Genomic DNA, 12,443 nt, shown 5'->3' with positions numbered 1-12,443 from the left:
AGGAAGGCCTCCCTGCAAGGCTGCGGAGTTGGGGGAGCAAACTTGGCAATGCAGAGCCCATGGGGGCACATCGGTTAATCTGTCTTTACAGGTGGGTGTCTACTGTGACTGATAATGTCATCAAGCTATTCTTTTTTCTTTTTCTTATTTTTTAAATTTTATTTAATGTATTTTTTTATACAGCAGGTTCTTATTAGTTATCCATTTTATACCTATTAACGTACATATGTCAATCCCAATCTCCCAATTCATCACACCACCACACCCCTGCCCCCAACACTTCCCGACGTTGGTTTCCATACGTTTGTGCTCTACATCTGTGTCTCTATTTCTGCCCTGCAAATCAGTTCATCTGTTCCATTTTTCTAAGTTCCACATATATGCATTAATATACGATATTTGTTTTTCTCTTTCTGACTTCCTTCACTCTGTGTGACGGTTTCTAGATCCACCCACGTCTCTACAAATGACCCAATTTCGTTCCTTTTTATGGCTGAGTTATATTTCATTGTATATATGTGCCACATCTTCTTTATCCATTCGTCTATCAATGGACACTTAGGTTTTTTCCATGTCCTGGCTCTTGTAAATAGTGCTGCAATGAACACTGGGGTATATGTGTCTTTTTGAATTATGGTCTTTTCAGGGTATATGCCCAGTAGTGGGATTGCTGGGTTGTGTGCTAGCTCTATTTTTACTTTTTTAAGGAACCCTCATACTGTTCTCCATAGTGGTTGTATCAATTTACATTCCCACCAACAGTGCAAGAGGGTTCCCTTTTCTCCACACCCTCTCCAGCATTTATTGTTTCTAGATTTTTTGATGATGGCCATTCTGACTGGTGTGAGGTGATACCTCATTCCAGTTTTGTTTTGCAATTCTCTAATGATTAAAGACCTTGAGCATTCTTTCAAGTGTTTGCTGGCAATCTGTATATCTTCTTTGGAGAAATGTCTATTTAGGTCTTCTGCCCATTTTTGGATTGGGGTGTTTGTTTTTTTTAATATTGAGCTGCATGGGCTGTTTATATATTTTGGAGATAAATCATATGTCCGTTGATTCATTTGGAAATATTTTCTCCCATTCTGAGGGTTGTCCTTTTGTCTTGTTTGTAGTTTCCTTTGCTTTGCAAATGCTTTTAAATTACCTTAGGTCCCATTTGTTTATTTTTGTTTTTACTTCCATTACTCTAAGAGGTGGATCAAAAAGATCTGCTGTGATTTATGTCAAAGTGTGTTCTTCCTATGTTTTCCTCTAAGAGTTTTATAGTGTCCGGTCTTACTTTTAGGTTTTTAATCCATTTTGAGTTTACTTTTGTGTATGGTGTTAGGGAGTGTTCTAATTTCATTCTTTTACATGTAGCTGTCCAGTTTTCCCAGCACCACTTATTGAAGAGGCTGTCTTTTCTCCATTGTATACCCTTGCCTCCTTTATCATAGATTAGTTGACCATAGGTCATGGGTTTAGCTCTGGGTTTTCTATCCTGTTCCATTGATCTATATTTCTGTTTTTTTCCCAGTACCATACATACTGTCTTGATTACTGTAGCTTTGCAGTATAGTGTGAAGTCAGGGAGTCTGATTCCTCCAGCTCCATTTTTTTCCCTCAAGACTGCTTTGGCTATTCAGGGTTTTCTGTTTCTCTGTACAAATTTTAAGATTTTTTGTTCTAGTTCTGTAAAAAATGCCATTGGTAATTTGATAGGGATTGCTTTGAATCTGTAGATTGCTTTGGGTAGTATAGTCATTTTCACAATATTGATTCTTCCAATCCAGGAACATGGTATATCTCTCCATCTGTTTGTATCATCTTTAATTTCTTTCATCAGTGTCTTATAGTTTTCTGCATACAGGCCTTTTGTCTCCCTAGGTAGGTTTATTCCTAGACATTTTATTCTTTTTGTTGCAATGGTAAATGGGCGTGTTTCCTTCATTTCTCTTTCAGATTTTTCATCATTAGTGTATAGGAATGCCAGAGATTTCTGTGCATTAATTTTGTATCCTGCTACTTTACCAAGTTAATTGATTAGTTCTAGTAGTTTTCTGGTGGCATCTTTAGGATTCTCTATGTATAGTATCATGTCAGCTACAAACAATGACAGTTTTACTTCTTCTTTTCCAGTTTGGATTCCTTTTATTTCTCTTTCTTCTCTGATTGCCGTGGCTAGGACTTCCAAAACTATGTTGAATAACAGTGGTGAGAGTGGACTTCCTTTTCTTGCTCCTGATCTTAGAGGAAATGCTTTCAGTTTTTCTCCATTTAGAATGATGTTTGCTGTGGGTTTGTCGTATATGGCCTTTATTATGTTGAGGTAGGTTCCCTCTATGCCCACTTTCTGGAGATTTTTTTTATCATAAATGGGTGTTGAATTTTGTCAAAAGCTTTTCCCGCCTCTATTGAGATGGTCATATGTTGTTTTTCTTCAATTTGTTAATATGGTGTATCACATCGATTGTTTTGCATATATTGAAGAATCCTTGCATCCCTGGGATAAATCCCACTTGATCATGGTGTTTGATGCTTTTAATATGTTGTTGGATTCTGTTTGCTAGTATTTTGTTGAGGATTTTTGCAACTATATTCATGAGTGATATTGGTCTGTAATTTTCTTTTTTTGTAGTATCTTTGTCTGGTTTTGGTATCAGGGTGATGGTGGCCTCATAGAATGAGTTTGGGAGTGTTCCTCCCTCTGCTGTATTTTGGAAGAGTTTGAGAAGGATGGGTGTTAGCTCTTCTCTAAATGTTTGATAGAATTCACCTGTGAAGCCATCTGGTCCCGGACTTTTGTTTGTTGGAAGATTTTTAATCACAGTTTCAATTTCATTACTTGTGATTGGTCTGTTCATACTTTCTATTTCTTCCTGGTTCAGTCTTGGAAGGTTATACCTTTCTAAGAATTTGTCCATTTCTTCCAGGTTGTCCATTTTATTGGCATAGAGTTGCTTGTAGTAGTCTCTTAGGATGCTTTGTATTTCTGTGCTGTCTGGTGTAACTTCTCCTTTTTCATTTCTAATTTTATTGATTTGAGTCCTCTCCCTCTTTTTCTTGATGAGTCTGGCTAAAGGTTTATCAATTTTGTTTATCTTTTCAAAGAACCAGCTTTTAGTTTCATTGATCTTTTTATTTTATTTTAGTCTCTATTTCATTTATTTCTGCTCTGATCTTTCTGATTTCTTTCCTTCTACAAACTTTGGGTTTTTTTTTTTTTCTCTAGTTGCTTTAGGTGTAAGGTTAGGTTGTTTATTTGAGATTTTTCTTGTTTCCTGAGGTAAGATTGTATTGCTGTAAATATCACTCTTAGAACTGCTTTTGCTGTGTCCCATAGGTTTTGGATTGTCATGTTTTTGTTGTCATTTTTCTCTAGGTATCTTTTGATTTCCTCTTTGACTTCTTTAGTGATCTCTTGGTTATTTAGTAACATATTGTTTAGCCTCCATGTGTTTGTGTTTTTTACGTTTCTTCCCCTGTAATTCATTTCTAATCTCATAGCACTGTGGTCAGAAAAGATGCTTGATATGATTTCAATTTTCTTAAATTTACTGAGGCTTGATTTGTGACCCAAGCTGTGATCTCTCCTGGAGAATGTTCCGTGCGCACTTGAGAAGAAAGTGTAATCTGCGGTTTTTGGATGGAATGTCCTATAAATATCAATTAAATCTATCTGGTCTATTGTGTCATTTAAAGCTTGTGTTTCCTTATTAATTTCCTGTTTAGATGATCTGTCCATTGGTGTAAGTGAGGTATTAAAGTCCCCCACTATTGCTACTCCAGCTTTCTTTTGATTTCCATTTGCATGGAGTATCTTTTTCCATCCCCTCACTTTCAGTCTGTATGTGTACCTAGGTGTGAAGTGGGTCTCTTGTGGACAGCATATATATGGGTCTTGTTTTTGTATCCATTCAGCGAGCCTGTGTCTTTTGGTTGGAGCATTTAATCCATTCACCTTTAAGGTAATTGTCGATATGTACGTTCCTATTACCATTTTCTTAATTGTTTTGGGTTTGTTTTTGTAGGTCCTTTTCTTCTCTTGTGTTTCCCACTTAGAGAAGTTCCTTTAGCATTCGTTGTAGAGCTGGTTTGGTGGTGCTGAATTCTCTTAGCTTTTGCTTGTCTGAAAAGCTTTTGATTTCTCCTTCGAATCTGAATGAGATCCTTGCTGGGTAGAGTAATCTTGGTTGTAGGTTCTTCCCTTTCATCACTTTAAGTATATCATGCCACTCCCTTCTGGCTTGTAGAGTTTCTGCTGAGAAATCAGCTGTTAACCATATGGGAGTTCCCTTGTATGTTATTTTTCGTTTTTCCCTTGCTGCTTTCAATAATAATTTTTCTTTGTCTTTAATTTTTGCCAATTTGATTACTGTGTGTCTCGGCGTGTTTCTCCTTGGGTTTATCCTGCATGGGACTCTCTGCACTTCCTGGACTTGCGTGGCTGTTTCCCTTCCCATGTTAGGGAAGTTTTCGACTATAATCTCTTCAAGTATTTTCTCGGGGCCTTTCTCTCTCTCTTCTCCTTCTGGGACCCCTATAATGCGAATGTTGTTGCGTTTAATGTTGTCCCAGAGGTCTCTTAGGCTGTCTTCATTTCTTTTCATTCTTTTTTCTTTATTCTGTTCCACAGCAGTGAATTCCACCGTTCTGTCTTCTAGGTCACTTATCCGTTCTTCTGCTTCAGTTATTCTGCTATTGAATCCTTCTAGTGTATTTTTCATTTCAGTTATTGTATTGTTCTTCTCTGTTGTTTGTTCTTTAATTCTTCTAGGTCTTTGTTAAACATTTCTTGCATCTTCTCGATCTTTGCCTCCATTCTTTTCCCGAGGTCCTGGATCATCTTCACTATCATTATTCTGAATTCTTTTTCTGGAACGTTGCCTATCTCCATCTCATTTAGTTGTTTTTATGGGGTTTTATCTTGTTCCTTCATCTGGTACATAGCCCTCTGCCTTTTCATCTTGTCTGTCTTTCTGTGAATGTGGTTTTTGTTCCACAAGCTGCAGGACTGTAGTAGTTCTTGCTTCTGCTGTCTGCCCTCTGGTCAACATGTGAATTCATTCAGAGCCCTGAGCACTGGGAGTTGCAGCCCTGACTCCAGCAGAGGCCTGAGGCCCAGTTGGTCCTCAGCAGGGAGTGTCAGGATGGGCACTGGGGGCTCCTGAGCACCTTTTATCAGCGTCTGTGGCCTCAGATTGAGGAGCAGTAACCTCAGGAGCTGGAGCAGTCGATTCACTGTGAAATTCCTCCTCATGTGTGGCCTCTTCTGCAGCCCCTGCTCTTCCTTTCCAATCTCTTCAGGATCTATGGAGGTGATTTTCATAGGACACTACAACCAAATTGGAAATCTTGGGATTCCTAAAAGCCCCTTTGTCCAAATAAGATTTCCAAGGTCGGATCTATATAAAGCAAGACCAGAGCTCGATGGCTGTTACGAATATCCTCATACGTTTCTATACTGCCCAGGCCAATGGGACTGTTGTGCTCTAGTAAGTTTTTAACCCGTAGCAAATCAGAAGCTGCCAGCCATGCAGGGGAGCAGAGAGACCTCCCTCCCTGCAAGACTCTGCATGAATTCTGCAAGCGTGCACTTCTAAGCCACCACCCTCCTCACACATCACCACCACCAGCAGCATTGGACTGTGGTGGGAGTGTGAAATAAGCTTTCATCGTCTTTAGCCACAGACATTTTCTGGTCGTTGGCTACAGCAGTTAGCCTACCCTGATTAATATACACTAGAAACAGAAGAGCAGGTCTGTACGACTCGGATTTACCAGGAGAAATGGAGAATGGGCTGAAGAAGACTTAATGTAGTAACAGTGACAACAGGGAGCGTGTAGCATTGATCACCTGTAGCGTTCAACGCCCACTTTACAGACAGGGAAACAGAGTTTCAGCTCAATGAAGTGTCACCCAGTGTCCACAAATGTGTGGTCACTACCCAGGCCCCTGCAATTGTCATGTCTTCTCTGGTGCGTCACAAACTGAGGTTTCAAAATGAAAAGTTCTGTGACACTTCTTACACGTTATATCTGTTTGCTTTCAAGAGGGCTTTTGAATTTTTCAATTGAGACAAAATTCACAAAACATAAAATTATTCATTTTAAAGTCTACAGTGGCATTTAGTGCATTCACAGTGTTGTGCAACCACCACCCTATCTAGTTCCAGAACATTTTCATCACTCTAGAAGGAGACCCCGCCACTACCCATTCGCCTTCCCTCAGCCCCTGGTAACCAGCAATCTGTTTTCTGTCTCTCTGGATTTGTCTATACTGGGACATTTCATGTGAATGGAAGCATATGTTATATAGGCCTTTGTGTCTTACTTCTTCAACCCAGTGTAATGATTTTGAGATTCATCCACGTTGCACACAGAAACAATTCATTCCTTCTTGCTCAGCAGTGCTCTGTGCTGTGAATGCAGTGCGTTACCCATTCATCTGCTGCCAGTTGGGGCTGTTATGAATAGAGCTGCTATGAACATTGTTCTACACATCTTTTTGTGAACATATGCTTTCATATGTGGAATTGTTGGATAATAGGGTAGACGCATAGTCAACTTTTTTTTAATTTTTAAAATTTTATTTATTTATTTTTGGCTGTGTTGGGTCTTCATTTGCTACACATGGGCTTTCTCTAGTTGTGGCAAGCAGGGGCTACTCTTCATTGTGGTGCATGGGCTTCTCACTGTGGTGGTTTCTCTTATTGCAGAGCACAGGCTCTAGGCACACGGGCTTCAGTAGTTCCGGCACACAGGCTCAGTAGTTGTGGCTCGCGGGCTCTAGAGTGCAGGCTCAGTAGTTGTGGCACGCAGGCTTAGTTGCTCCTCAGCACGTGGGATCCTCCCGGACTGGGGCACGAACCCGTGTGCCCTGCATCGGCAGGCGGACTTTCAACCACTGCGCCACCAGGGAAGCCCTAGTCAACTTTTAAAGAAGCTGTTTTCCAACATTGTTGTACCATTTTATGTTCCCACCAGGAGTGTGTGAGAGTTCTGGTTGCTCCACGCTCTTGCCAACACTTGGTATGGTCAGTCTTTGAAACTTTAGCCCCTTAAATTCAGGTGTCACTTGGTGACCCTAAGCTCCAGATTGTGTCAGCATAGCCCAGATTTTCTCAACCTGAACACCACTGACATTTTTGACCAGATGATTCTCTGTTGTAGGAGGCCGTCCTGTGCATTGCAGGATATTTAGCAGTGTCCCTGGTCTCTACACACTAGATGCCAGTAGCACCCTGGAGGGATTTCGTCTGGCTGTTCTAACAAGGTATGCCAAACTTGGTGGCTGTAAACAACAGAAATTTATTCTCTCATGGTTCTGGAGTTGAGCAGTCTGAAATCAGTTTTCCTTGGGCAAAGTGTGTCAGCAGGGCTGTATCCCTGTGGAAGCTCTAGGGGACAATCTGTTCCTGGCCTCTTGCAGCTTCTAGGGGCTGCTGGCTTCCTTAGCCTGTGGCCTTGTCACTCCAGTCTTCAAGGGCAGCATCTCCCCCTCTCCCTCTGCTCGGTCTTCACGTGCCTGTTCCATCTTCTAAGGATGCGTGTGATAGCACACGTGCTCAGGAGGAACTGCTCTGTCCCTGCCATGTAACCCCATCTGACCCGTGCTGCCTCACCCCTCGTACCTCTTTGTCCACCTCAGACTTCTCCTCCAAGTTTCAGGCTGTTAGGTTCTAGCTCAGTTTGTCAAAGCCCATCCTCAGATGTGAACAAGAATATACTCTCCTGCAACAACAATAATGTTTGAGACCACTTGTATTGGAGAGGGTGGCCTTAACAGCTTTGGAAGATTTGGGGGGCATTTTGGTTGACTGACCATGATTTTGTCTTTGTAAGAGCATTTTCCACAGTGGTGCATTTGCCTCCACGGCTGTAGGAGATGGACAGAGAGGGGTCCTTGACCAAGGGAGGGACAAGAGAGGAGAGTCAGCCATGTCACAAGCCAGGACGGTGCTGCTGCCTTGCAGAGGGTGAGGAGGCTGGGCGCTGGAGAGAAGGGGAGATGGAGGGAATAGTCTTATAAATTAACATCTTCTTATTGAGGAATCCCTTCAAGAATGTGTTTAAGAGTATAGTCATGGGGGCTTCCCTGGTGGCGCAGTGGTTGAGAGTCCGCCTGCCAATGCAGGGGACAAGTGTTTGTGCCCCGGTCTGGGAAGATCCCACATGCCGTGGAGCGGGTGGGCCTGTGAGCCATGGCCGCTGAACCTGCGCGTCCGGAGCCTGTGCTCCGCAACGGGAGAGGCCACATCAGTGAGAGGCCTGCATACCGCAAAAAAAAAAAAAAAAAAAAAAGAGTATAGTCATGGGACTTCCCTGGTGGTCCAGTGGTTGAGAATCTGCCTTTCAATGCAGGGGACGCGGGTTCGAGCCCTGGTCGGGAAACTAAGATCCCACATGCCGCGTAGCAACTAAGCCCGTGGGCCGCAACTACTGAGCTCGTGCGCCTCAACTAGAGAGACTGTGTGCTGCAAACTACAGAGCCCACGTGCTCTGGAGCCCTGGAGCCCACGCGCCACAACTAGAGAGAAGCCCGCGTGCCACAACAAAGATCCCGCGTGCCACAACTAAGCCCCGACACAGCGAAATAAATAATAAATAAATTTTTTAAAAATCATAAAATTTTTAAAAAGAGTCTAGTCATACATTCTTATAAATATATATTAATGAAGAATCTACGTGTTGACTTCGTACTTGTAAAGAATATATTCATGAATTTACACTTGGACGTGGTTAGTATCTTAAATGTCCTTGCAGCTCCATCCTTCATGTAAATGGAAGGACAGCCATGGGGAATCTGCTTTCGGGGCGGACACCCCACCATCTCCCTGTCTTTGTGGGTGATAGCCTCAGCCACATTGTCAGACCAATCTCTTCTCAACAGGGAACAAAGCAGACACTGATGGAATAGTCCTTGAAATACCATCACGAACTGGCTCTTAATTAATTGGCTCCAGCAAATGCATGTTCAGATTCTCAGCTGCCTGGGGGCCATCTCCACGTGGCGCCATTCAAGTCCCTGAAGTAGGACCTAGTTGACCCGCTCACCTCCCATTCCCTGTCGGTGCCTGTGCTTCTCTGCAGGGCCCCGGGCCCCAGCCGTTCTCCAGCCTCACCACCCCTGGCTCAGGTCAGGCCTTCCTTGGCTCTTCCCTAAAGACCTAGGAGCTGCTGTTTGGAAATATTCCAAACCCAGGGAAAAACAGAGAAGAACATGATGAAGGTTATATGACCGCCCCCAGCTTTCTCAAGTCTTAATATATTTGCTTCAAAATTTTTTTTAAGAAATAAAAGTTTAAAAGATGATTCGCCTGGGGAGCAGCCCTCCGTGAGGACACACTGTACCTTCCCGCAGCCGAATTCAGCATTTGGACCAGGGAAGCTGGCGCCGGGGGCCTGGCCATTGCTGTCGAGGGCCCCAGCAAGGCCGAGATCTCCTTCGAGGACCGCAAGGATGGCTCCTGTGGCATGGCCTATGTGGTCCAGGAGCCAGGTACTGAGGCGTGGCTGGGGCTGGGAGGCCATAAACAACAGGTAGTGATGTTTTATTTGTGTTTTTTTTAACAGGTCTACTGAGATATAATTTACGTGCCATAAAATGCACCATTTTAACTGTTTCGATGATCTTTAGTAAACTTACTGAGTTGTGCAGTCGTTACCACAGTCCGATTTTGGTTTTTGTTTTAAACAGCTTTATTGAGCTACAATTCACATCCCATACAATTCAGCCACTTAAAGTGTAAAGTTCAGGGTTTTTAGCAAAATATTCACAGAGCAGTCTCAGTCCAGAACATTGTCATCGCTTCCAAAAGAAATTCCATCCCCACTAGCAGTCAATCCCCACCTCCTACCCCGTCCAGCCCCCAGAAACCACAGATTTATTTCTGTCTTTGTGGATTGGCCTATTCTGGACATTTCTTATAAAAGGAATCATACAATATGTGGTCTTTTGTGACTGCTCCATCACTATAATCAACAGACTTTTATGGAAGAACTACTGCATACCGAACACTGGTGTGGGACTCTGTATGGAATTTAACAGCACTCACGGACAGTTTAGATCTCGATTTGTGCAACTTCTAGTTTATTGCTATTTTTGTAAAGCCGTTACAAAAGAGTGACTATATATAAAAGATACATGAATATCGGTGTGGGTGTGTGGCTGACGTGCACCTGGGGTGTTCTGAGGCAGCCCTGGAGGAGGAGGAGGAAGGTGGATTCTGAACCCAAGTCTAGTCCTGAGGGAGGACCGCTCAGCCCCAGAACAAGCTTGGGGCCGGGCGCTCAGGGAGTGTTACTTTCTCTTTTGCTCCCAAGACAAGTGCAGCTGGAAGGACAGGTGAATGAGCACCTACAGGGGCACCTGGACAACATTTACCACCTCAACCAGAATCTGGCCTGCACCGAGGAGAGAATGGCCTATCTGTCCTACGAGAGAGCCAAGGAGATACGGGTGAGAACCTCACAGGGGGACCTTGTGAGAAGCGGCCAGTGAGAAGGCCGTGGGGATGAGAGAAGCAGATGAGTGAATCCGCTCTGACACCCCTGAACCGAGGGAAGAGGCAGGTCCTCAAGCTGTGCCCCACAGCATCCCGTGTTCCCGTTCATGCCGCCCTTTCCCCGGCTCCGGCTCCGGCTCCGGCTTAGCCGATCTGGAAACTCGCACACTGAGGCTCCGGTACCCCCGGGGGACAGGAGGTCGGCGTGACAGCGTCACTCTCTTCCTCCTGCAGGAGGTTATGGACACGTTCAAGAGCCGTGTAGCCAAGTTGGAGGCTCTGCAGCAGGTGACCCAACTGGAGGTGACAGCGTGCGTATCCGGCCCCGGGGCTGCCTGTGCCGCTGGGCGCGCCTGCTGCTCACGCTGGCCACCGTCCTCCGGGTCCTGGTCTCCAGCGCGTGCGCCTGCCCAGTGCCTCTGCTGAGCTCGCGCCTGCGCACGGGCACCGCGCTCCTGCTCATCGGGCTGGGGGCCCTGGCCTGGCAGAAGCAGTGTGCCGTCCCCGCCGCAGACTGGCAGGCCCAGGTCCCCTCCAGATGGAGACTGTGTTCCGGGGATTCCAAGCCTCTACCAGAGGGGCCTTAAAGGGCCTGGCTTCGCTAGTTCCTCCCGCCTCCCCAGGCAGCTGCTTCTCGGCTCTCCCTTTCTTGTTCCATCACCAGCAGCCCAATGAGAGGTACGTGGACGCCCGCCCGCCTCGCGCTCGCCTTTCTTGCGACCCTTTTATCCCGTCTGTAGACACGAGGCTTAGAAAAGATGAGCAACTCCAAAGTACGGTGCTGTGCCCCTCTCTCCCCCACGTGCTCTCTCACGACCCAGTGACCCAGCGCTCAGAGGCTCGAGTGCCCCAAAACTGCAGTGGCAGCCTCTATGACTCGGTTGCTTTTGGCAAAGAGAAACTACATTTATTTCACAGGGATGGAGAAAAGGGGCAGGGGCGGGGTGGCCAAAGCCCCGGAGGGTGGGACCGGTTACGTCTTCCAGTGGGAGACAGGCGACTCAGGCAGGTGACACCGAAGAGACAGATGAGGCCTCTGTTTTGGAAACGCTGGAGAGTTCAGAGCTATCATCCACCTTCTTCCCAAAAAGCTGCAAGATGCAGTTTCGAAACTGCAGGACAGAAAGTGTTACTGAGCAGAGCAGGCAGGGCCAACATGCTAGGCTAAACGTAATGCTGGGGCACTCCGAGGAAAGCGTTCGTTCAGTGTCACCTTGATGGCTTATACACTCACAATCTACAGGGAGAATGGGGGAAGCCTCCAGTTACTCCTTGTACGTGGGGATGGTCTATTCCTGAGTATTCGATTATCTAAGTCATCTGATTTAGCAGTTGACGGTGACTATTGTGGGCCCAATTGTGCTCCCCCAGAGATATGTTCAAGTCCTGACCCCTGGAGCCTGTGACTGTGACCTTATTTGGAAATAGTCTCTGCAGATGTGATTAAGATGTATATTATCATGAGGTCGTGCTGGAGTAGGGTGGGCACTAATCCAATGACTGGTGTCCTCATGAAAACAAGGGAATTTGGAATCAGACCCAGAGGGAAGGTAAAGGCAGAGATTGGGGAGACTCGTCTACAAGCCAAGGAACACCAAAGGTTACGGGTACCTGTCAGGACCTAGGAGAGGGGCCTGGAACAGACTCTTTCTAAGAAACAACCAACACTGCCCACACCTTGATCTCAGATCTCCTGCCACCAGAACGATCATCTCTTCAGCCAAGAGAGTCTTCTGGCATCAGGAGCGCTCTGCTCTTTACTGCTCCACCCCTAAAGGCATGTGGGCTGTATTCACTTCTCAGATTGTATCTCCTGTCGTCACTGAGTTAAGAACAATGCTTTGAGGATACAAAGCAGAGGCATTTGCTGTATATTTCGGGCCTCTTCTCGACTACATCCAGCTACTCCAACATCAAAACTCTTTTAAAAAAACCCATAATTGCTGAAATCAA

The 12,443-nt window shown here is 45.1% G+C and overlaps 2 protein-coding genes across 3 annotated transcripts in view; one reads left to right on the top strand and one right to left on the bottom strand.

Moving 5' to 3' along the window:
- Positions 1-11,077, top strand: part of TEX28 (testis expressed 28) — a 33,038-nt gene extending 21,961 nt beyond the window's left edge. Inside the window, 3 exon segments of the mRNA XM_029239867.1 lie at positions 10,284-10,444; positions 10,725-10,791; positions 10,794-11,077. Coding sequence (XP_029095700.1) covers positions 10,284-10,444; positions 10,725-10,791; positions 10,794-11,077 — 512 coding nt within the window.
- The window catches only part of OPN1LW (opsin 1, long wave sensitive), a 23,805-nt gene that overhangs the window by 1,438 nt on the left and 9,924 nt on the right, over positions 1-12,443 (bottom strand). Inside the window, exon 6 of one of the 2 annotated variants that reach the window (XM_029239869.1) lies at positions 11,492-11,602. In XM_029239869.1, coding sequence (XP_029095702.1) covers positions 11,492-11,602 — 111 coding nt within the window. Of the gene's footprint in view, positions 1-11,375; positions 11,603-12,443 lie in introns of those variants that run through there. The other variant, XM_029239868.1, reaches the window with a different exon arrangement.

The sequence above is a fragment of the Monodon monoceros genome, unplaced genomic scaffold (assembly GCF_005190385.1).
Source record: "Monodon monoceros isolate NGI ecotype Baffin Bay Population unplaced genomic scaffold, NGI_Narwhal_1 Super_Scaffold_22, whole genome shotgun sequence".
Taxonomy (NCBI): Eukaryota; Metazoa; Chordata; class Mammalia; order Artiodactyla; family Monodontidae; genus Monodon; species Monodon monoceros.
This window is presented reverse-complemented; position numbering and strand designations above follow the sequence as displayed.